The sequence below is a fragment of the Coccinella septempunctata genome, chromosome 3 (genome assembly GCF_907165205.1).
Source record: "Coccinella septempunctata chromosome 3, icCocSept1.1, whole genome shotgun sequence".
Taxonomy (NCBI): Eukaryota; Metazoa; Arthropoda; class Insecta; order Coleoptera; family Coccinellidae; genus Coccinella; species Coccinella septempunctata.
In genome coordinates, this window is record NC_058191.1 from 24,665,849 (window position 1) to 24,690,917 (window position 25,069).

The 25,069-nt window shown below is 37.4% G+C and overlaps 3 protein-coding genes across 4 annotated transcripts; 2 read left to right on the top strand and 1 right to left on the bottom strand.

The window, feature by feature from the left end:
• Positions 1–1,994: 1,994 nt before the first annotated feature.
• On the bottom strand, positions 1,995–14,049 carry LOC123309907 (vacuolar protein-sorting-associated protein 36). The gene is made up of 6 exons (XM_044893208.1): positions 13,860–14,049; positions 13,611–13,806; positions 13,215–13,555; positions 9,693–9,915; positions 9,481–9,638; positions 1,995–2,265 (listed from the first exon to the last, which is right to left on the bottom strand). Exons 1-6 carry the CDS (start codon positions 13,953–13,955, stop codon positions 2,092–2,094), a joined length of 1,188 nt encoding a protein of 395 aa, XP_044749143.1. The 5' UTR covers positions 13,956–14,049; the 3' UTR covers positions 1,995–2,091.
• Positions 14,050–14,356: 307 nt separating this feature from the next.
• LOC123309271 (protein yippee-like 5) lies at positions 14,357–15,640 on the top strand. Of its 2 annotated transcripts, XM_044892295.1 has the most exons (4): positions 14,376–14,462; positions 14,588–14,644; positions 14,714–14,929; positions 15,002–15,640. In XM_044892295.1, the coding sequence occupies exons 3-4, from the start codon at positions 14,729–14,731 to the stop codon at positions 15,146–15,148; spliced, it is 348 nt and encodes a 115-aa protein (XP_044748230.1). In that variant the 5' UTR covers positions 14,376–14,462; positions 14,588–14,644; positions 14,714–14,728; the 3' UTR covers positions 15,149–15,640. The 2 variants fall into 2 exon arrangements, with proteins under 2 accessions (XP_044748229.1, XP_044748230.1); XM_044892294.1 differs by lacking the exon at positions 14,588–14,644 and having other exon boundaries at positions 14,357–14,461; positions 14,714–14,944.
• A 1,597-nt stretch (positions 15,641–17,237) lies between these two features.
• Positions 17,238–18,770, top strand: LOC123309377 (exosome complex component RRP4). Its single transcript, XM_044892465.1, has 5 exons — positions 17,238–17,552; positions 17,773–18,010; positions 18,067–18,201; positions 18,252–18,431; positions 18,487–18,770. The coding sequence occupies exons 1-5, from the start codon at positions 17,422–17,424 to the stop codon at positions 18,697–18,699; spliced, it is 897 nt and encodes a 298-aa protein (XP_044748400.1). The 5' UTR covers positions 17,238–17,421; the 3' UTR covers positions 18,700–18,770.
• Positions 18,771–25,069: the final 6,299 nt, after the last annotated feature.

The following is a 25,069-nucleotide window of genomic DNA, read 5'->3' on the forward strand; positions in this document are numbered from 1 at the left end:
AATATTTCAAATGATCACCAAGGAATCTGGATTTGGTCAATCGATTCTCATAATAAATTAGGGACTTACCCGAATATTTTGTGGTAGAGGAGTGCGAATGATACTTTGATCCCCATTCATTGTATAAATTCTATTTCTTTTTCTATTAGTTCTCTTTCTATACAGAGTGTCTTGTAAACCTTATACAATATTAGAATGGAGAGACCCGGGCATGACTAATCGATAATCAAATCATCACCGTTAAATTTTTTTTTATTTCTGGAAATTCGCTACCTCATCTTGTATCGCATCTATAAAGTAATTTGTATTCACTAGCCTTTATACAATACTATCGCGACATAATGGGAAGTATAATAAAATGCTGACATTTTTTTAATAAATTTGCGGCCTGAAACGCTAGAGGATCCGTTGTTCGCTCTTTACACCCAAAAAAAAGTTGGTGCGTTTTAAAATCTCGGTTAAAGTTAAGATAGTCGTTTCTTGGAATACTATTTCACAGTTGTGTTGTTGCATGAAAATATTCAAAAGCTAGTAGCCTTCGCTTTTGGGTTTCTTGATTTTCCCAAGAAAGTTTTTCGAATTTTTTTTGCGTAAGAACCTTTCTACGAAGTATAAAGAAGTTTTTAAAAAAATGATAAAAATCAGTTCAACCGTTTTAAAGTGATACGATGACCAGTGGCGGATGTGCCTTCTTAAGGCGACCTCAATTTTTATCAAGAATATCAGTCTGTATTACACGCCCCATGATTTTTCGCATTGAGTTTTGAACCCCTATTTTTATAGGTAATATTCACATAGGCGTAGACAGGTAGGTGTATATGGGTCAGAAATCTAAGCACCCTTCCACTCCAGATACTGAAATCGACTCCCACCCCAGCCCATTCACCTATATCTTTCGCAAGATACAAGGCTTGAATACTCAGAACTTTAAGTTATCAAAATGGAACAGACACACTGACACACAATAATAAAAATGATAATACAATATTAATATTGTATTGATAATAAACAAACTAATTCAGATGCATAACATCTGCATATAATTAAATCAACGAATGTTACGATCTAAATCGAACTAACAAACTACCATCGCTCGAAGTATTACCAGAATTTTCATTTCGTCGACAAAGTGTAGATGCTGACCATGGTTTCGGTCTTATTTGACCTCGTCAGAGCAACAAAACTCATTCGTCAACGAAATGCTATGAATTGCCGGCTCCTTTTATTCCATATCAGTAGCGGGTATGATGTATAAATACATGGTACCGACATCTGACAGAGAAACGGGAACCAACCCAATTCAATTTCCTAACTCTCAGAGCGAAGATAGCAGTATGCATCCATATGCTTTATTCCCATATTGCAGATATGGTGGTTGTATTGTCTTTCAATTTTCATATTTCATTTTCATTTTTTTCATATCTGTAGGACCTTCATGTCCAAAGAAATCGGTATTATTTATTATTTGAAAAGGTTAACTAAAATAAAAAAAGAATTCAAAATGGCGGCTATTCCAGCCCCCAATGTGGGTGTTTTTGTGGATAAAATTAGGTATATTTGATGCCTTTAAATTATCTTAAGTCATGCTCAGACACACTGTATACAATATATATGTTTGTATACATCAGCTGATCGCGACTGTTTGTTACAGTGCTCGCAATGCCTGAATGCTGGTAAATATGTTGCCAACATACTAAGACAATAGTTCAAGTAAGCCTGGATTCTCCTTTGAAGAATGCTCTAAGAATGATGTAATCTATAATATGAAATTATATTATCTATAATATAATAGTTAAAAATATTGAACCTCTGGTTCACGATAATGTGGGAGAAATTATCCTCGGTGTACCAACATAGCGAGATATTATCAAAGATTATCTCTTTGATATTATACAGGACTTGAAATGTATCATCTTTCAGTTGAAGGCAGTGAAAGTTTCCGGACAGATAGGGAATTTTTCCAGAAGGTAAAAAAGAAATGAAAAAACAATAAAAACAAGTTATTAAATATATTTAGGACAATTAAAATATTACCTATCTGTAGTTATAATTATAAATAAGAAATATCATCATAGGTATTAGATTAACTCATCAATCTGTATTCATTAAGAAAAGGTTAGGATAGAATCTCAATCCTTCAATGGAATCATCTCTGCAACATTTAGCAACTTTTTCCGCCGATAGCAATCTTTCTTTGGCTAAGACAATCGATATTCCCAAGTGTGTTGCCAATTCATCACAAGTTAAAGACTTCTTTTCTTCGATCTGAAATAAGTAAATTGTCAGTCTACCAGTTTCTACAATCGCTTTTATATCACAAATTATTGTAATAATTAAAAACGATATGATTGATCACTACACCATTTCCAGTTGTATTTCAGAAATAATCAATTGAAAATCAGAAAACATCACTTGTATTTTAGATTAGTCAAGTTTACTTCAGAAAATATCAAATATAATTCAGATTAGTCAATTCAACTTCAGAAATGGTCATTTGAAATTCATTTCAATCACATTAATTGTAGAAACCGTCCATAGTAGATCAGTCAGATTCATTTCAGAAATCGTGAATTGTATTTAGGAAAATATAAATTGTAATTCAGAAATAAATCAATCGAAAGAGTACAAGTTAACAGATAATACTGACAATGAAAAAGATTCAGAATTTTCTTTATCATTATAAAGATTGGCTAAAAAATAAGGTGCCTATTTAAAATAAGGAAATAGGTACACGTCCAGGCTTTCTGCAACACCCTTATGCGAAAAGGAAATTCTTCAACAATTCATTTCGAATTATAAAACTTTGAATCTTTTTTACAGGATGACACAAGAAAGTTGTAAGAGAGGGGGGGCATTTATAATCCATCACCCTGTACAGAGCTATCGAATAAATCCTGAAGACAAGTAACATGTACAATTGTTTGACCTATTTTCACTTGGGACTGTGGGACTATAAGTTGGCTCGTAGTCTTAAAAACACTACTGGCAGCCTTCCAAAATCCCACCGCGGACCAACTTCTCCTGCCCAGCTGTAGTGTCGTGGCTAAGGGCCTGCACAGGATTAACGGCGCCAACTTTACCGGACAGGCAAGGACTGGCGGCAGTTGACAAACCATGCAAACTTGTTTGCGGGGGATCTTGCCTTAATTGGCCGGATCGAGAGGAGACAACCTCATTAAAAACCCCCTAGTTCAAGGTGGAACATCCTATGCCGAAGAACTTCCTCTTTGAGTAGCTCATTGGGTTAAGATGAGTTCCTAATAGGCGAACTCCGGACACCTGCCGCCCTCCGGTTTCAATATGGCTTACCAGGGTAAGGGAGCACTGCCCTGGCGGACTTTTATTTCTTCCCTTCTCGTGGGACCGCTTATGGACACATTAGAAAAAACAAACACAAACACAAAACCAGTCGAGACGGGGATCAATCCTATCTCGACGACCGAAACCTCGAAAGAGGAATGTGCAGAAATCGGGGTGAAACCTGATTCTGCCATTACAAACCCAAGCCTAGGCGCGGAGGAGAAATCCGGAACCGCCCAAGGGGAGGGTATCCCCGAGGCTGCAATCGCTGTAGTCGCTAAGGAGGTTGAGAATATGAATCTTACCTCCAAACGCAGGCGAATGGCGGGAGCAGCCAAAAGGCACCTGAAACGGCTACTGAAATCTGGTGCCGACTACAAGTCGGCACTTGCGACAGTGCTCCGTGAAGGCGCCGAAAAGGCAGCAGCAAAGGAGAGGGAACCAAACCTCCCAACACCTGCTGCCAAAACTCCGAAGAGGTTGCGCTCTGATGGCAGTACTCCTAGCGCCAGTGCGAAAAAGCACTGTCCTGGGGGAACGGTCAGCAAGGGGGTGACCTATAAGGAGATGGTGGAAGGGATCAAGGTCGGCATTGTCGACAGGGACCCTGAAGCCAATCTGTCAGCTGAGCAGCTGGACCTGCTCCAGGGCGCCATCCTGAGGCATACCCTCAGGAAGGAGGAAAAAGGAGCGGGAATCCGCTTCTTGAGCTGTACTCATAAGCCGGGTTGGCTTATGATTAGATGCGCGGACGAGGCTACCGTCTCGTGGCTTGAAAACTGCTTGTTGCAGATCAAGCCGTGGGATGGGGCCAACCTCCGCATCGTCCAGGGAACGGAGCTGCCAAAGCCCTACGTATGCGTAGCATACATCCCTGATCCTCCACTAGGAGATCGACCCTCACAGGATGAGGTGCTGACAGGTCTGAGTGTGATGAACCCAGACCTGGAAGCAGAGAGCTGGGCGGTGTTACACCACCAGGTTTCAGGGCCGGGCCGGACATGGACCTTCTCTGTAGATGAGAGCTCCATGTCTAGGCTCAAAGCCCTGAACATGATGCCCTATTATGGTTTCGGGAGGGTTACCTTCCGGACCAAAGAAAAGGGCATGGGTGCCGACAAAGAGTCGGACACCCAAACAAAGAAAGAGGAAGGAGGGGCCAATCCCTCCACCTCCGCTGGCACCTCCAAAGGTGGGCTCGCTGAGGGAGAGAGGTCTAACTCTGCTCCCTCGACGAGCAAAGCGCCGCAGGCATCCCTTCCCACCGGGGCTCTTCCCAAGGCTGGTAAAACGGCCAGGAAGGGGCCGGCGGTGGGAAGAAAGAAGTAAGCTGCAACATCTAGTGATGGCGCGGCTCTTCAAATGCCTGCAGGCTAATGTGCAACATTCCAAGGCTGGATCCTACCTCCTTGGAAAACGAATCCTGGACGAGAGGATAGATATCGCCCTCATCCAGGAACCTTGGGTTACTTCCCGAGGCAGAATCAACGGCCTCAGTAACCTTCCTGGCAAGGTAATATCACTTGGATCTGGGGAATCACCCAGGTCCTGTATCTTTGTCAGGAACACTATTGACATTTTTGTACTTACAGGATTCTGTTCCAGAGATGTAACATCCATCCTGGTAAAACTTCCCATGGAAACGGGCACTAAAGAACTGGTCATCTGTTCTGCCTACTTCCCTGGTGATACCATGTTCCCCCCGCCAAATGAAGTGCGAAAATTAGTTGCCTTCTGCAGGGGGAAAAACCTTCAACTCCTCGTTGCTTGCGATGCCAACTCCCATCACACTACGTGGGGTAGCACGGACATCAACGAAAGAGGTGAGTACTTATTCGACTTCATTCTAGAAGAAGCGCTTTTTGTATTGAATCGGGGCTCTGTTCCAACCTTTGTTACGAAAAATCGTGCTGAGGTATTGGACATCACGCTCTGCTCGCAATACCTGAGCACTAAAATCACTGACTGGAGGGTTTCTGACACGCCCTCTGGCTCAGACCATAGAAACATTCAATTTAACATTGAATTAGGCGGTAAACCCATTCAGGAATATCGCAATCCCAGATTAACCGACTGGGATGGTTATAAACTATCCCTCCAACGGAATCTGAGATCCATCAACGTCAACGTTAACAATCATGAAGACCTAGAGAGGCTGGCCAACTCAATTGGACAAGCTATAGTCTCGGCATATCATGAAAACTGTCCACTAAGAAAGAAATCCGACAATAGGAAAGTATCTTGGTGGAACTCAAAATTAGAGAAAAGAGGTTCGGAAAAAATTTAACCGAGCAAAATCAGCAGGTGAGTGGGAAGTGTATCGTCAAATCCTCACCTTGTACAACAAGGAAGTGAGGAAGGCCAAAAGGGAGTCTTGGGAAAACTTCTGCAGCAGCATCGAAGATGCTGCAAGCGGGACAAGACTCCATAAAATTCTCTCCAGAGAGCCGTCTTTGACGCTGGGATCTGTTAAAAGATCAGACGGCACCTATACGGCCTCTGGGGCGGAAACCCTTAAGATCATGGCTGACACACACTTTCCGGATCACGTGCTGATTGATTCCGCATCTGCGGAAGAAGGTAACTTCACCAGTCGCCTCAAGCGACCCAGCAAGGAATGCTGGAAATTTGTCAACAAACTTGTCACTGCGAGCGCGGTGAGAAGGGCAGTTTTATCCTTTCTCCCATACAAAGCGCCAGGTGACGATGAAATATTTCCAGCTCTACTTCAGCACGGACTGGAATGCTTAATGTCTTACCTCATTAGGCTTTTCAGATCCAGTTTGGCATGGAATTTTATACCATCCAACTGGAGGAAGGTCAAAGTCGTTTATATTCCCAAGGCGGGAAAAACAGACTCACAGCCTAAATCATTCCGACCGATCAGTTTAATTTCGTTCGTGATGAAAACTCTTGAAAAGATACTAGACGAGCACGTCAGAGAGGTGATTCTACGGAAGCATCCCCTGAGTGCGCATCAGTATGCCTACCAGAAAGGCAAATCCACAGATCTTGCCCTCAATAATCTTGTCGGCAGGATCAATGAATCTCTCAACTCCAGGGAGATTTCAGCGGCTGCCTTTCTGGACATTGAGGGAGCCTTTAATGCTGCCCTTACTGAATCTCTAGTGAGGGCTGCCAAGGTTAGAGGTGTCCCTCCTATGGCTGTGTCGCCTGGTGGTCCTGCACTGAACGCGTTCTAACCCAAAACAAACTTTCAAAACTCCAAAGAACGGCTTGCCTCATGATTTCGGGGGCATTCCGCTCTACTCCAACTTCGTCCATGGAGATGCTATTAGACCTCCCTCCCCTTCACATTTTTGTCCAGGGAGAGGCAAGACTAGCAACCCACAGGCTCCACCACCTTACCGTAAACGAGCCTGACAAACTCACTTTCGTGCCCAGTCGTCTGTCGGCCCAACTGGAGGCTGACGAGGTGATGGGCATGAGAACTGATCAAATAATCACAAGAACCAGCACCGAGGGAACATTCGTTTCTCTGATTCCAAGCAGAGACGAATGGCTCCATCACAAGGATTTCTATTTACAAGGACCTTGCTGGTTTACTGATGGCTCCAGAACCAGTCAGGGATCTGGAGCCGGAGTCTACAGCCGTAGACCGCTGACCAAACTCAGTGCTAGTCTGGGAAAGTCGGCGACAGCTTTTCAGGCAGAAATCTTCGCCATTGATCTGTGCGCAGGCCATTTACTTGACAGTGGCTGGGCGGGCAGATCGATAAAAATCCTTACGGATAGTCAAGCTGCGATCAAATCTCTCGCGGCAGACAAATGCAACTCGGCACAGGTATTTGAATGCAGATCTAAACTCACCAAATTGGGAAGTTCAAACAGACTGCAACTGATTTGGATACCTGGACACTCTGGCTTCAGTGGCAACGATGTATCGGATGCTCTGGCCAGAGAAGGCGCGACATCAACGCTTATTGGCCCGGAACCCAGTATAGGAATTCCTAATTCCTTAATCAGGGACCGAAACAACAGCTGGATAAGGCAAAAGGTCCTGGAGCACTGGCGCAACCGTCCTGGATTGCGTCACTCGCATAGGGCTATTTCAGTGCCTCCCAGCCCATACACCAGTCGCTGGCTAGAATTTTCTAGAACTAATCTGAGATCCATAATAGCGGTTTTTACAGGACACTGCAGACTCAGAGCCCACCTCAAAAAACTCAGCATCGTCAATGACCCACACTGCAGACCTTGCTTAGAGGAAGACGAAACAATTGAGCATATCCTCTGTGACTGCCCGGCGGCAGACAGGGTCAGACTCGGAGTTTTCGGCTCTCCGAAGATGATCCTAGAGGAACACAAGAATCACTCCCCCTCCGACATCATCTCCTTTTTGGGTAGGATGGGACTAGAGGGAGAGATTTAGCTCCTTGAGCATGCTTGTGTGCTACAATAGACCGTTGGTCGCGGTGGCAGGTTTGGGTTAGTCCGTCCAACACACCCAGCAATCAGTAATCAGTCAATCAGTATTTTCACTTGAAGTACTGCTTAAGAATCTTTGCAGTAGGAAACATTACCCACCCCTGTCCGTGTTCTTTCCTAACCTCACTTCTGTCAAACTGACGTGAATTTCTTTACATCGTCTGAACTAGGGCCTAGTGACCCATTGTTCATCCGCTTGTTGTTGGAGATACTCAAACCTGAGACACGCTGACAAAACTGCTTCAAGTCGATAGAGAGGATTCTCACCATAGGAATTGTGGGTGTTGTGTTTCCTAGGTGTGTCATCCTTAAATCTTTAAGGTTACTGCAGATGAATAGAATATATTTAACAGATTAATCGGTGCTCCTGCACAAGCGGCACAAGGAACAGCCAGTCAGTCCCATTCTAATTAAAAGTTTGACAGATGGCCAGTCATTGCTCCAGTCACCAGACTCAGCTGCTTGTTCTCCAAATCATGAGGTTTTTCGACCTCAGGTATAGAAGCTCCGTGAGCTTGTACGAGTTCGGAGAACCAGTTGTGTTCTGTGTAGGCTTTGTTACTATGTCCTTACGACACCTTAGGCATATCACTGTTAGTTTTAACTCAACAGTGAATGGTGGCCCGAACCCGTATCGACTAGAAAATTTTTTCCCTAGCCCGGATCGAACTCAGTACTTTGCGGTTGCAATATACTGAGCCGACGCTCTAACCACCAAGCTACGGACGCTCTGAGACCACTTGCTGTGCTCCATTCAGAGGAAAATTTCCTGTCTAGCCATCTATTGAAGAAACTCTTGACAGAAGTACGACAGATGAGTAACGCAGGACATTCGCCCTGGGTACAAGTTAAAAATCTCAATGCTTTTTCTGGTCTTTTCCGATTTGACTCTAGGGCTTAGGCTCGATGGCACAGTTCAGGTTCAAGCAGAGTTTAAAGTTGATCCTCCTTTCAATTCTGTCAGGTTGAACTGGGATTACCGTTAAAATCGGCTTAATGCTGGACTGAACAATCGGGCCTTAGAGCCCGGTCTCATTATTCCTTCAGTTTCGATTCTTTCGCGGCCGGCGAGACGTGGCGGTTTGGATAAATGTGCGATTTCCTATTATCTCTTCCACTTGGCGCTTATAAATTGGTGTAAATACCGACTAATATGCCAGGAGATCCACCTTTAGGGATTAATTTGTCTTGAAAAACCATAATGTTAATAATTTCATGAATATCGAGGCCAAAATCACTTTTGTCAGTCTTGTCAAACTGTCGAGGATTTGTTTACATTTGCGTTTGATAAACTTCAAAAATTTCTCAATTTCCTTGTGCTTCGATTGCGTCCAAAACTGAAACCATATTGTTGGTTGAATACTTCGCACGGTAGGCAGAGGCCCGTCAGACAGCGATTTGCCTACCCTACGATGACTCGATCCGGGATATCTCGATTTCCATCGATTGCGCTAGAGATGTTATTTGAGTTATCTGTGTTGTTATTTGTAAATAGAACGTTGTTTTTTTTTTTTTGGCGCGTAAAGGGTAAGTGGTTTGATCATTTCCACTAGAGTTATCCAACGACTTTATTTTTCAGTGAGCCAAATGGCCAGAAATCAGGTTAAAGAATTTGTTGCTTCTTGTGAAGCTCTAGACTTGAAAGTTCATCACACAAGGATATGCTGTATTTGAAAATTATGCCTAGGGAAATGTTCACCGCAGACGAACTGAGAAAAATTAATATCTTACCAATTTCGCCGTAGCATCTGTCACAATTTCGTCGTCCAAAGAACTCAGCTGTAAAACCATTACGCCCGAAGCAAACTGATACAATTTCAATGGCAAATTCAAAGTTTCCATAGCCTTACAGGCATTTAAAGTATCTTCTGGTGATAATAATTCTAAACCTGAGAAACAAAGTAATGAACTAATCATATGATAAACTAATAATTTTCACCTACCCCTGGCTCTGTTGATCCGGCAGAAGACATCTGTCATTCCCATCATACCGCCCATTTTATCTATGGGTTCTCGCAGTAAGTTACAAATTTCCTTCGCAAGTTCTCGATAATACTGTGTATTTGATTTGTAAGAATCTCTGGTGACTGGATCATCAATACCCAAACTCAGCAGATAGGATTTGAATTTAACAGTATCATCGTCTGTTATATCACCCTGTTTTTCCTGAAACGAAAGAAGGACAATCCTTTTACAATATACAGGGTCATTCCCTCTTAACCTCCCCTGAACTTATTGAAGGTATTGTCACACAGTCATCGAAATAAATAAATATTCACACATTATTCATTTTCAAGCAATTATTAAAAAAAAGATTCTGTTGGCATTAATTGAATCTGTCATTTGTTTGCTTCATGGCCAATAAGACTAATGCCTGCTTTTCTCTATATACTATTCAGGATTTCCCATGGAGGGTGTCGTTTACGGAGAACGGATCATAGGATTGTTCTGAAAATTTGGGTACTAGTTAACGGTTAATTTTCAATGCGACGTTGCCGCTTATGGGAAAAATGCTACAAACTTCGTTATTTCAAATATTTATCATAACTTTTTTCGATTCTCTATCTCCATCTGAGTATTGTTGTCTGGCGCTTCCCTATGCCTATTTGTGATACTTTCGGAGATATTAACAGTTTTCCACAAAGAATTGCCATAATATTGGATCCATGATCTTGGATCTATGAAATATTCATAGAAAATACATTTCATACTTTAGGAAACTGAAATTTTGAATATAGGTAACTGAGATCCCGAGATGAGCTTCGTGTAGAAAAAACTTGGGTTTGTGTGATACAGGCTGTTCGTCTTCTCACTCGATACAGAAACGGAAAAAAGTTGATTTTTTCAAATGGAACATACTACTTTTTATTTGATATTTTCGGAGAAAATCACCATAAGTATCCAATGATGTATCATGTTCCAATACGAAAACCTCATGGTTTCATATAAAGTCAAATTTCTATGAAGGTAGAATGCCTTACTAATTTCATCTAACAAACACAATTCCTTGTATAGATGAGGTAAACACCTTCAGTCAATTTTTCAATCATTTTAGAATTTAACGAAATTAATGTGGCAGAAAATCTACGGTAGCAACAGAAGTCGTACGCTGAAAATCCTCACATTAATTGAAAATTGTCTTTACTTCCGAAACCATGAGGTTTTTGTATAGGATCAGGATACATCATTAAATTCGTAAAGTGATTTTCACGGATCAGATAAAAAGTAGGGTGACATTTGAAAAAATTGTGACAAGACGAAGAATTTTTGAACACCCTGTATATCAAAAACCAAATTTTTTTTACACAAAACTCATCCTCAGGATTTCAGTGACCTATTCACAAAATTTCAGCTTTCCAACATGTGAAATGTCTTTTCTATGCCCATTTCATTCATCCAAGATCATGGATCCAAGTTTTTGGCAATTTTTTGTGGAAAACAATCTTCTATCACGAATAGGGATAGGAAAGTTCTAGACAAAAATAATGAGAAGCGCAATTCACATAAGCCCTGTTGAAAGGGTGATGAAGTCTCTTTTGTTATTTTTGCAGTTGTGAAAATTTGAAATTCCCACTTATCAGAACCCGTTCAGATTTGCACCTAAAATAAAGCTTATAACTTTATTACATTAGGTGTTCAGTTTGCACAAATGTAGATTCCACCTTCCGTTGTGACAACTCAGATCTAATTGAATTTAACTAGAATCCTATAAATTTAAATATTGTTTTTATGACTTTAACACCAGATTTTAACAATATATTGGTTTTATGTTTGAAAAAGTGAAAACCTACTATAATAAATTTATTATATGCTTTGTTCTAGGTGCAATTCTGAAATATATAAGTACATATTGTTTTTGTCCTGTATGTACAGGGTGTCCGAGTTGAAGTGTCCCTATACCTTATTGTGGAAACTAAAGGAGCTAGAAGAAAAAGTTAGATACAAAACTTGTCTGTAATCCATTGAACTCTCATTTTTTATTACCCACCTTAATACAGGGTGCTCTGTTTTTCCCTGTTATCAAATTTCTTATTTCAAATGGAACACCCTGTATATTATTGCATTTTTGAATTCCTTGTCAAATTTTAAGGTAACTTTGGTATGACAACCATGGTCCTATATAGCACCGATTCTGAGATATTCGACGTTTTCCTAAAATTTTTACAGCTCACTAAAATAGCTGATACTAGTTTTCCAATGAATATATCAAAACCAAATTTTGCCCAGCTCTTGTCAGTATATTGTATCATACATTACATCTCTATTTTTAGCAATGTGATAAACAGGGTCTTAAAAAATTAATGTTAAAAATTCAAGTAGAAGTTCAATCAAAACTTGATTTTTTCAAATGGCAACCTATATTTTTTTCTTGTTTATCATGTAAAGCAGGTTAGAACGAGCAAAAAATTTTCTTCTGTAAAGTGAATAGTTTCAGAAATATGGACGAAAAAGTGCATTTTCCTGTAAAAAGATAATTAATTAAGCTGATAAAATATGGCAACTATGGAAACTAGTACTTATCTAATTGTGTATTTTTGAGTTTTATTTTGTGTTGTCAGACAACTACTTGATTATTTTGAGAAAAATGTATCTGTGAGTTGAGATTGCTAAAATTAGGCATGTAACCTATGATCCAATATGTTGACAAGAGCTGGGCAAAATTTTGTTTTGATACATTCATTAGAAAACTAGTATCAGCTATTTTAGTGAGCACCTACAGATGTCAAATTTTTAGGAAAGAGTCGAATATCTCAGAATCGGTAATTCAAAAGTGCAATAATATACAGGCCGTTTCATTTAAAATAGGAAAGTTGATACCAACAGGGAAAAAACAGAGCACCCTGTATTGAGTTGGGTTATAAAAAATAAAAGTTCAATCGATTACAGACAAGTTTTGTATCAAACTTTTTCTTATTGCTTTTTCTTCCAGCTCCTTTAGTTTCCACAATAAGGCATAGGGACACTTTAACTCAGACACCCTGTACTAACAAGTCAGTGTTGTACAATCATTTTTTTCAACTCAGACTATTGTTTTCCTACACTCAGTTGATGTCATCTGTATAGTTAACAACTTCTCCTTCCGTATTTACTTCTATGATGATTTTGTTACAAGGAAAACCCTTGACTAAATACAAAACTAGCCTGGGTGAACACTGATGCTAAAAGATCTTACACCTCTTCAACTAGCAGTGAAGCTTCTACACATAATTCTAGGATGGTATGGAAGTGCGAAAGAAAATTCAAGGAAATAGACAAGAATAAGAAGGCCATTTAGTGTATGTGCCTTGTCACTCGGAAATCAAAGGGAATATAGGGGCACTTGGCAGAACAGCAGAAACTTACTGTGGTACAAGAAAGTGCACAACTACAAGAGTGTCAGAAGATGTCAAAAACCAAAAGAGGAACGCTCTGCAGTGAACTAAGCTTGACCAAAACTAAAAATACTTCAATATAAATTTTTTTACCTTAATTTTAGTAGATATTGTTTGTGACAGCTTGACCATATCTTTGGCCATTGTCATAAGCTTACTTAAATCTTGAAATGCTACGGTGATACTCTCATCAGCAGCTTTTTGTTTTTCTTGCAAATTTCTTTCTATGCCTACAATACCAGTCCTTAGTTTGATCATAGGAGTGCTTCTATTGCCTGAGGATGCCCCTATTTGTTTAGAAGATATTTTGGTTTCCCATGCCCTTTGTTGCAAGGCATGGTTCAGAGTTTCAAGAACATTATGCTGATAACCATCTCTAAAAGACAACTTAATGAAATTGTATACGCTTGTTTGTTGAGGTCCATAAGACTGATCTAGAAAATGTATTTCAAAGATTTCTAATGAAGAAGAATTGATTTTCATGTATACCATCTACATTTTCTGAGAGAAACAGAACAATTTTTCTTGAATTGCTAAAGCTGAATGCGCCTGGGGATTCCTCCTCCATATAAACTACCAAACTCAAACTCAGTACCAGACATGTTTGACCTGTAGCTATAGCACCAGGTTTTCCCCAAAGTATTCTGTGAGATGTTATAATAAGTTCACCACCTTCAAAAGCAGTCTGAAATGAAAAGTTGATAATTTTTTCATTGGCAACTCAGATGAATCGTTAACCTTCTGATCTCCGTCATATAATCTGACATTTTTTTCGGTTGTTAAAGTGTACTCATTCTCGATCAATATTGGGCTTGCATACCTAAAGCGGTTCATTTCGATTCAAATCATTGATAAACAAAATAATTACAATTATTGAAAATGCAAAGACATAACCCCACAAATAATCTCTTGTCGAAATCATAGACATTTAAATTTATATTATTGTTCTGTGATTTCAATCTTGTCTATGATTTGATCAAAGAGGAACAAAGAGGTTCCTCTTTGATTTGATCAAAGGATGATTTGATTTTGATCAAAGCAGCTAACCTCATGTGGAGTTAGAGGAATATCCATGAATAACCCATTATTATTAGTTCACTGGATCAAAGATCATCAAGAATATCATTGAACTCAAAAAAATGGATAGAACCAGAGACCCTTTCTCTATTATTGATGGAACCCGCACTTCAGTAAGTGCGTGTCAGTGACACGCTTTCACAGATTACAGAGTAATCTGTGCACGCTTTCTCTATGCTACTTATGCTAGCGAATGTCAACTGCTGTGCTGGTTTATCAGCTGTTCTTTGTTTACTTTCAGCTTCCAGTCCTTAATTGTTCAGGTGAATTAAATTATCTGAAATTCATGATTGTTCGTTTTCCTTCTCTCATAGTCTCATATGATGCAAACTTCAATATCTTCTGCGAATCTATAGTTCTGTTGGTTCATTTTTTTTTTTTTTGGAGACAGGATAATTGTCAATTCATAGCAGAATTTATCTCTTGATAGAAAGTGACAGTTACACGTAAAAATTTAGTCATTCCGTAGTCAATTCTTCAATTCTTTCAATATTTCAATTAATAAATGTTTTCAGCTTGATCATTCCAAAATGGGTAGAATCTTTCTAGAGCATATGGGTGGTAATCGCATTTTTGCATGTGCCAGATGTGATACACACTTGACAAATAGAGGTGAATTAATAAGCACCAGGTTTACTGGAGCCACTGGACGTGCCTTCTTATTCAACAAAGTGGTTAATTTAACATACAGCGAGAATCACGACCGAGTGATGTTGACTGGCCGACATATGGTAGTGCTTGATAGAGTGATTGAACATCCTTATAATAATTCTGAGTTAATCATTCACACTATATTTTTTTAGGTAAGGGATGTATTTTGCAAAGCCTGTAGCACAAAGTTGGGTTGGATGTATGAATTTGCTACGGAAGAAAATCAGCGATACAAAGAAGGTCGTGTAATCTTAGAAAGAGCACTTGTTACTGAATGCGATGGAATGGAGGAGAGATAAAGAACTGATTATTTTATGTATATTTGTACCTCATAAATTTTTGACTTTTGATAACTACTTATAAGGTAGAATTAAGCTTTTAATTTTTTAGAGGATATTGTACACACAAAGGATTTTGTATTAAATACTATATAAGAAATTGAAGTAATGTCCCTAATTCAATGTTGATGAAATTCTTTTTATCACAGAGAATTTTGATGATTGATTTTTTTATATTGTGACAAAAGGTGTGTCTATAAATAGAATATTTTATTTGTTGGTGACTTCATTTTGGGATTAAATTAGTTTGCTTTTTCCCGTGAAATGAATTTTGTTTAATTTCAAGTAGAACATGTTGTCTTAGCAGGTGAAATGTTGAGTGTTATTTACTTTTTAATATAGTAGTAATGTAGTCTATCCCCAATTTTGTATTAATTGATTGTTTTGATGTTATAAATACATAGATGTCCAATATACATTCATTATGTGTGAATAAACTGATATAACAAAGAATTATTGACATTGACTATTAGATATTCAAATTATACTAGACCTAGGCGGTTTGAAGAGTAAATCTTTTCAATTGAGCAAGCGCAAATGGATATTCGTTACCCTAAAATGGAACTAGTGACTCAATGTTTATAGAGGGCGCAACCTACCCAGTGGCCCTACCCCCCATATATATATATATATATATATATAGGGTATATATAGTCACTGTAAGTGGCCCTATAATCACCTACCCAGTGGCAACTACGATAAACCACTTACCAAAGATTATTAGAGTCATTGTTTATATTACCCTATTAACAGGTTGAAGGTGAGGTTTTTTTCAACAGAAGGTAGAACTGGTCAAAATAAAGCGTTCCACCAAAGATCTCCTATACAAAACTTTCAAAATGACAAAGTTTAAAAAAAAATTGAAAATGATTACTGAAATAGATCCTAATACGACCCTAGACCGTTGGTTAGCTGAATTATCGCAAAGCAGTGGAAAAAAATCTCCTGATTCGACCATGCGGTTTCGTTTAGCATTTTGGTTCGTTCGATATTTACGTGGTAATGAAAATGTACACTTAAGATTAGCGAATTGTTGTCATTATTTTTTAGTAACTCATTTCGATACCAACTGACAGAAGTTGGGGCACAAGTGTAAAAATAGAATAATACTTCGAAATCTCACCAATAAAATTCGTCTAAATTATTCGCGAATATTTTCACAATCGCCACCACAATCTTCTTGTTCGAACATTCCAACAATCGTCGTAAAAACGGGATAAAATGGGTAAACATCATAGCACTTTCAACATAACTAGCATTTTCTAGAAACTGCCTAGATTTTCAAAATTTTCATTTTTTTGCCCTAAATTGCACGATACAACAATTATGATTCTCTCAAAAGTGACTGCATCTAATCCGATGAGCTTGGTACTGAACCATTCATTGTCCAGCCAACATATATGTTTACGTTTTGTTTCGTTTTTGCGATGCCGAAGTCACCTTCCACAGTCCGGTATTTGAAATTCAATTCAATGAAAGTTTGTCTCTGAACCTACCCTTGAATCGCCATGCATGCAGTAAACTCAATTAAAGAGTTGAACACATACACACACACACACATCAGATCAATAAGGTCTTTCACTTATCCCTAATTCTGGAAGTAAACTTAAAATAAATATTTCCCAGCAAATAAAACTCGCACAATAACAATATTAAAACTTCTTCCCGACAATTCTGGACGAAACAACTAAGAGCAAGAGTAACTGCCAATATTCAAACAAACTAGGAATAATTTTATAATTTTCGTTTTGGAATAATCCGAAACGAAAGGATAATACTCATAACACACTTTTTTTTTATTGCGCTCGACCTAAACCAAATTCGAAAATTGGCGGCAGAACGCGTCAATGTTGCCACTCTGTCTACTCTGTAATCTGTGAATGTTGCTCGTAGAGCGCTCAAATCCTCCTTGATTAGGTTGTCTATGAACCTGCCAACCTAACTTATTTAGGTTAAACAGTTAAGTTGAGGTTAGGTTATATTAAATTTTTAACATTGAACTCTATGGTTCCCATAGAGTTCAATGATTTTTAATATAACCTAACCTCAACTTAACTGTTTTTCAAATTTATTTTTTATTTTGCTTCTTGCGTAAATAGAAGCATCAAGCATCCCCTGTCTACGGCTTCTAGTATAGATTAGCTTCAATTTGCTACTAGCAAAAGCAGAGATTAACTCACTCTTTGTTAAATTACTAGATTCTGTAACAAATTCTGATAACATCAAGGATCATCATGCCTCGACAAATTCAAATACGTTCAGCTTCAAATAGAGTGGACACAAGTGTGGCTGTTGATAGGGAAGAATCTCATCCGGCCATTTATACTCCAGGACAGATTATTACTCAACAAAATGGTTTCATGAGGTTTGTTCGTTCATTAATTGCAAAGTTATTTATCGAGTATTGCTACTAATGCCATTATTGTATTGTTCAACACATAGCGTAGCAGTCATTATATACATATTGAATTCATGTGCTGTCACAGACAAAATATTCTTGCAAAACACTTGGTTGGTCTTTCTAGCCCATATTCGCTAGACATGAGATTGCCTAAAGACCAAAATATTTGAAATACTTTTTTTAGAGGTCACGGTACTTATGAAGAAGATGGAGTACTCAAGGCATCAGTTGCTGGTGTTCAAGAAAAAGTTAACAATTTAATTTCTGTACGCCCTTTGAAAAGTAGGTATAATGGTGAAATTGGAGATGTTGTTGTTGGTCGAATAACTGAAGTTCAACAGAAAAGGTGGAAGGTGAATACAAATGCTCGATTAGATTCTGTTTTATTGCTATCTGGAGTTAATTTGCCAGGAGGGGAATTGGTAATCATACAAATATATCTCATTCTACTGTTATTTCATATAGTTAATCTGAATAGAGACGGCGTTCTGCAGAAGATGAACATATGATGAGAAAATATCTTCAAGAAGGGGACCTTATAAGTGCTGAAGTTCAGAGTATATTTTCAGATGGCTCTTTATCCTTACATACTAGAAGTTTAAAATATGGAAAGGTATTTCTCACCTCAATTCATGTTTCAAATTTCAAGATTTTTATTTCTAGCTTGCCCAAGGGTTCTTGGTGAAAGTCTCCCCCTCTCTCATTAGAAGAAGTAAAACACATTTTCTTAAATTACAAATTGGGATTAATCTAATTTTGGGAACAAATGGTTTCATATGGATATATCCTTTTTCTAATGATTCTGATGAAAGTGTTGGTGGATTTATTCTTAATTCAGAAGAGGTAATAAGATTCAATATGAACCCCATAGAAAAATTAATTTCTTCAAATTTTTCAGGTGATTCCTGAGAATGTAAGAATAATAATGACTAGAGTGAGGCAGTGTATTTTGGCTTTGGCCCAGAGTAAAATAATGTTGTATGATACAAGTATTTTGTTTGCTTATGAGGAATCAATGAAATATTCCATATCTCAATTGATTATTCCTGAAGCTATGGTTGATATAGCACTTTTAACACAACATCGTTTGATTTTAGCTGAAAATGAATGAAATATTGTTAGACTTTCGTACATTGAAAATTTTTGTTTTGTACATTTGAATAATAAAGAAATTATTTCAATTTTTTTTGCCTCCTTGTCAATTATTTTTTACCTTAATTGTTCTTAAAAGCCTTTCGAGACGGGCTTATTTATAGGAATCGTGCCTCATAGAGCTATCGCACGTTCTAGTCTCTTATTGATAATACCTAGACATGTTAAGATAAGACTACTCTTATTCACTGTGAGAACGCATCCATGCGTTTGCCGTATTTTAATGTTATTTCGAGGCATACGAATATATGCGTCTTTCGCGTATATGTCAGTAAGCGATTTGGGCTTTTTTGCGGATTCCGTCACGAAAGGGTTAAGAGAAAAAAGCAGTGTAATATTTCGATGTGCGGAACTCGACACAACAAAAATATTCATTTAGAAAATTATGTACAAAGAGGATTTATATAGGCTATGTGGCCTTTGCAAATGGCAGATAGGCTGTATAATATGAACAGTTCCTGCATTACGACTTACACCTTACACCATTGTATAAACACCACTTTATGCAATTATTACAAAGTAAAAGGGTTCAATTACTCTGAAATTAAAACATTATACAGGCACTTTTTTAAGTAGAATCCAGTGGCGTGCTCGCCTTTTTAGCAGGATTTTCAATTACGAAGCTATGACCCAAAGTTATGTTTTTTTAAATGGGAAAACTAGGTTTCTGTGCAATTTTTTGAAAGCTTAATTTTTACTGATTTCAAAAATATATAACATAATATGATTTGTATCAATATAAATAATAGAAAATGGCCAAAAACCTTTTTTCTTAATCTTTCTATGATTTCTACTTTCCACTTTGGGTCATTGCTTCGTAATTAAAAATCCTACTAAAAAGGCGAGCACGCCACTGGATTCTACTTAAAAAAGTGCCTGTATAATGTTTTAATTTCAGAGCTCTATCATCAGTATTCGCGGAGATATAAATTTATTTCGAAATCGCCATTTTTCCAATTTTCGCTTATAACTCGAAAACAAAAGAAGGTGGCCAAAAATGAATACTACTCTTTGTTAGTTTCTCAGAAAAAGAGAACGAGAATGGGGTATCAGATTTTGTCTATCTCCACTGGTTTAAAAGCGGTAGTGCTAAAACATCGAGATTTGCCCACTCTGTACATACTTCACACATTGGTAGAGGAAACTTAGCTGGTTCCAAAAATACCCGATATGCTGGGTCTTCAGCCATTCGTTTTGATTATACAGGGCGATTTTCAGTTCGGGTCATATACATATTGAAAATGCTCTAGTGGACGAACGAATGATTACGAACCCATCAAATTTAGTACATTGAAGGACTACACTAATCCCCATACAGCATATTATAACAGTTTATCAGTTTCCAGAACCGGACTCTAGTTTTTTCATATTATCGGAAGTCATATTGAAAATCACCCTGTAGATGGAAAAGTTTATAAACCTGTTATGGCAATTCAAACTACACTAAATACATTTTAAATCTAATATATAAAATTCTCGTGTCATAGTTTTCGTTACCATACTCCTCCGAAACGGCTTGACCGATTTTGATGAAATTTTTTGTGCTTATCCGGTATCTATGAGAATCGGCCAACATCTATTTTTCATCCCCCTAAATGTTAGGGGTAGTCCACCCCTAAATTTTTTTTTGTATTTTTTAGACAAAATTTTTAATTTCTATTTTTTTATGATACAACATACAAAAATACATACAATCCCCAATTTTCACCCTTCTACGATCAACCCTTATTTTTTAATAGCCATTTTAGTAATTTAATCATTAGGAAATTATTTATATGGCAAAACAACGTTTGCCGGGTCAGCTATCTATGAGAATCGGCCAACATCTATTTTTCATCCCCCTAAATGTTAGGGGTAGTCCACCCCAAAATTTTTTTTTTATTTTTTAGACAAAATTTTTAATTTCTATTTTTTTATGATACAACATGGAAATTATTTATATGGCAAAACAACGTTTGCCGGGTCAGCTAGTAATATTCATAAAATCTCGTGGCACACCTACAGATTTAGAGAAAACAAATATTGAAATTGCGTACTCGGAGATAAATTTTTCGGACGGCTTGATTTTCATGGAAAAACCATACCGAGATGTATCAAAAAGTGAAAACAGAAGAATATTATCAGTTTAGATCCACTCGAAGTTCAAATATTGCAATATTCAGGGAAGGACTTTCATTTCGCAGATTGTTGTTTTAAATCTCGGATAGGTCAAAAAAATCGCCATGTATATTGACTTCTAAAAGAAATTAATACACAATTCTGAATATCGTTCACACATTTTTCATTCATAGGCGCTCACTTTCATTTATTTGATATAGAAAAAATAAAATTCATCTGAATAACTACTTCGTAAAAATCGCTTTAGTTATTCGGCACTGAAAGCCTCTATTCCGAAATTATTGATATCGACAGGTAATTTTTGTCAGTGTATCGGAATATATTTAAATCAATTTCTATTGATAGAAGGAGAACTGTTTAATAACACTATTACAAAACGAAAAAATCAAATGTGAAAGATTTATGAAAGATGCTCGAAATGTCCTCCTTTCATCTCAATACATTTTCGAGCTCTGACATAAATATGATTGGTTGATTTCCTCATCACTACAGGATTACTCCTGATCTTGATACAAGCTGCTTCAATTCTTTCTTTGGGTTGTTCCTTGGAATTAATTTCAACGTTGTAAGCTAATTCCCGCTGTAACCCCATAAGAAATAATCTAGGGGCGAAAGGTCAGGAGATCTTGCTGGCCATGGAATAGTGTATTCCTCGACCTATAGCACGACCAACATAGTGGTTGTGCAAGAATTCACGAACCTGCAGATTGTAATGAGGCGAAGCTCTGTCGTGTTGGAAATATAAATCCTACGTTGGTTGTCATTTCCTATTAATTCAGGTAGACGATGATTTAAAAAATCTAAATAAATTTGTGAATTCAACGTACTATCGAAAAAATGTGGTTCAAACAATGCATTATCCTTAGGACCAATATTCAATGAAATCTATTGGAAATGAAAATAGTGAAGATTTGGAAAATGAATGAAATGAAAAATTAATGCCTAGAAAATGGAATAATTGAATAGTGAGTTGATATAACCTTTTTATATTCAACTTCTTATACATTCAGGTATAATTTTTGCATGAAACTTTGGCCGCTCAAAAAAATTTACTATTGAAAAGTGCTGGTCCAACTTCACACAGATTGAATAATGCATATGGATTTCTGAATTGCCAGACAAATTGAAACTGTTTTTGGAAAAAAAATATTATTCTCATTAGGTATTATACTATAATATTCCGGCATCCGAATTTTGTACTATTTCTGCGCTCGAAAAATGAGTAGCAAATTAACAAATATCAATCGTGCGTAGAGAAAAATAATTTTTTGTGATATACCTATTTCAGAATCCTTAATTTCTTCCACATTCATTTTTACATTTAAATTTGAACATAAAAATATATTGATTCATTTTTGTTCATATGTAATAATCAATTGCAATGAAACTATTAGAGTTTTATCTTTTATCTCAGTGGTAGTGGTCGTTCTCAAATAGTTAAATTGGGTAATAAAGTTTTTAGTGCCAGACTCGTATTGGGTGGAGTGCCTCAGGGCTAGGTTCTTGGGCCTATACTCTTCATCTTGTACACCAGCCAATTTAAAAAGTTCATTCATCACTGCAAAGTGCACATGTATGCTGATGATTTTCAACTCTTCCTTGATTTCTTTCATTGATGAATTAAATATTGCAGCCATTAAACTGAGTGAGGACTTTGAACCTGGATATATTGCAAGGAAACATGGTCTGAATCTGAATAGCAATAAATCTGCTCTCGCTTTAGGCTCCAAGAACAATAAGAAAATTGTTAAAGACGATCTCAAACTGACTGTTTCAGATACCGAATGTCATTAGTTTTGTGGATTGTGCTCGAGACTATGGTTTTGGATGACTCGATGAGATTTCGTGAACATGTAATGAGAATGATTGGTAAAGCTTATGGGTCTCTGAGAATAATGTTGTTTCCCCATAGATCATATTTGCTTATCTTCACGAAGAGACTGTTGTGAGGCTTTAGTCTGTCTTGAAATCAAGACAAGATCTTGAAATTTTTAAGAACTTGGCGACCCCTAGTGGGGTGTTGCCACAACACATGAACGATAAGTAGAAGGTACGAATACCTATTACAATAATAGGTAACACTTTAAAATTGGTCATAGGAAGTTAAGGATAAATTGAATAAACAGTCTGACGTGTGGCAGTCAATGAAAAATAATACTGCAGAACCTATTACAATAGTTTCCACTTTCGTCGAAAAGATGGCAGCACTTAACGACTTTCTTTTTCAATTTTACCAGGATACGAATTGTAGCCAATGGCTACACTTTTCGGGAAATTTTTTCATGTGGAATTTCATAGAAGAGATAATTTCACCTCGGAAAGTTAATAATATGAATGAATATCTGTTCTTTAATGAAAAAATTTTTTTCCGTTTGACCAAAAAAAAAATTGACTTTCCGAGATGACGAACTGATTGAATTGAATTGTTATGAAAACCCCATATAAATTAGTGGTTTCAGACGTAAAATTCTCTCTTTTTGAACTGACCACTATAACGGTGTAGACCCCTCTTAAGCGTGAACAACGACCTGTATGACGAAGAATTTAATTCAAATTAGGCATCGAACTGAGGTATATTTTATATTTTCCAATCTAAGTAGTTGGGTAATGAAAAAGCTCATCTCTGATTAGTCACACAGTAGTTATCTACTGTTGGTTATGAATAGAAATCTCACGGTTTGGGTTTTCTAACGGAGACATAACGAAAACAATTATGTCCATTATCCAAATGAAAGGATACACGAAGTAGACATTCTCCTTAGAATTTTACTAAGGGACAAAGGCATTAGTGTAGTCAGGATTTTTTTTGGGGGGGGAGAATGGAAGCTCATTCTTATGCCTGTTTGTTTGAAAATTATTTGACTTCAGTATCTGGGGTGGAGGGGTGCCAGAATAAAAGGTAGCCCAACATCACCCTACTGTCTACGCCGATGGACTGAGGATAACAATGCTATCGAGGTTAACCAACAAATGACAAGGCTTGTGACTAGGTACCCTGCTTATGTTTCCAATAAAAGACGTTATTTTATGACCTGCACCTAATTGTAGCATTCGATAGCTGAATGAAATCGAAAGTAAGAAATGTAGGTATATCATCTCAGAGTGAGAATCACAAACAATTCAACAAGAACAGTTTTGTATTGTTATTCTGAACTATCGTTTCCATAAGAAAAAACACAGAACTTTATGTTATAGCTCAGCAACAAAACCTCTTTGAAAAAATCAGAGTGCGCCACTGGATTTCTATCCAAAAAGTGTCGAAATAATATTTTTAGTTCAACATCTTAGCACAAACAGAAACGGAGATGATGACCAAAGTTGAAATCGCCCAAATTTGAATTTTGGCCTTTAAACGTGAACGAAAAAAGAGAGAGGAATGTAGTTTATGGTATTATTGGTTTCCCGAAAAAAGGTACAGTACAGTGTAACAAATTGAAAAGGTACCCCCATGCAAAATCAGAAAAAATGCAAAAAGAGGTAAACTTTGGTTAGAATCAATTTATATCAACCCTGTTAGTGTGATGACAGCAACATCTTAAATGAGAAGGGGAATTGAGTGACACATTTTTTCGAAGGTAGTTGGATTGCCTTGGCAAATATAGCATACATTTGACCTTTATTTAGTACTCCCGAAATAAAAGGGTAGAATAGTCATGAGGGCAAGAGTTACAATGAAACATGAAAATATTGAACAATTTGTTACTATAACAGATTTTCAAAATGTTGTCCATTATTTTGCGGACAAAAATAAAATCTATTTTCAAATTCGATCCTTACGTTTTGGAAAATTCCGACTTGAATTTGTCAGCTTGTTGTGTTTTCTCTATCTCGGTACTGCGTTTCATACACGACTGACTTTGAATAAGGTCTCCAAGGAAAAATCTAAAGTTGTCAAGTCTGAGAAGCGTGGTGGCCATTCAATCGGCCCTCTTTTTTCAAGAGAAATGGATTGCTACAAGAGACCCGGTTGAATGGCCACTACGCTCCCCAGACTTGACACCTTTAGATCTTAATCTTAATGGTTTTTCCTGCAACTGGACGTAAAACTAAAAAAAATAACATTATTGACTTAATAATACTTATAGCTTTGAAGAGATTAAGATCTAATCTAATAATTCGTTCACATTGCTGCAAAAACGCGTTTGTTTTTAGTTTTTTCACTTCAATTTCATCTGACAGATATTTCAAAAGGCATTTAGGGACCAGTGCCA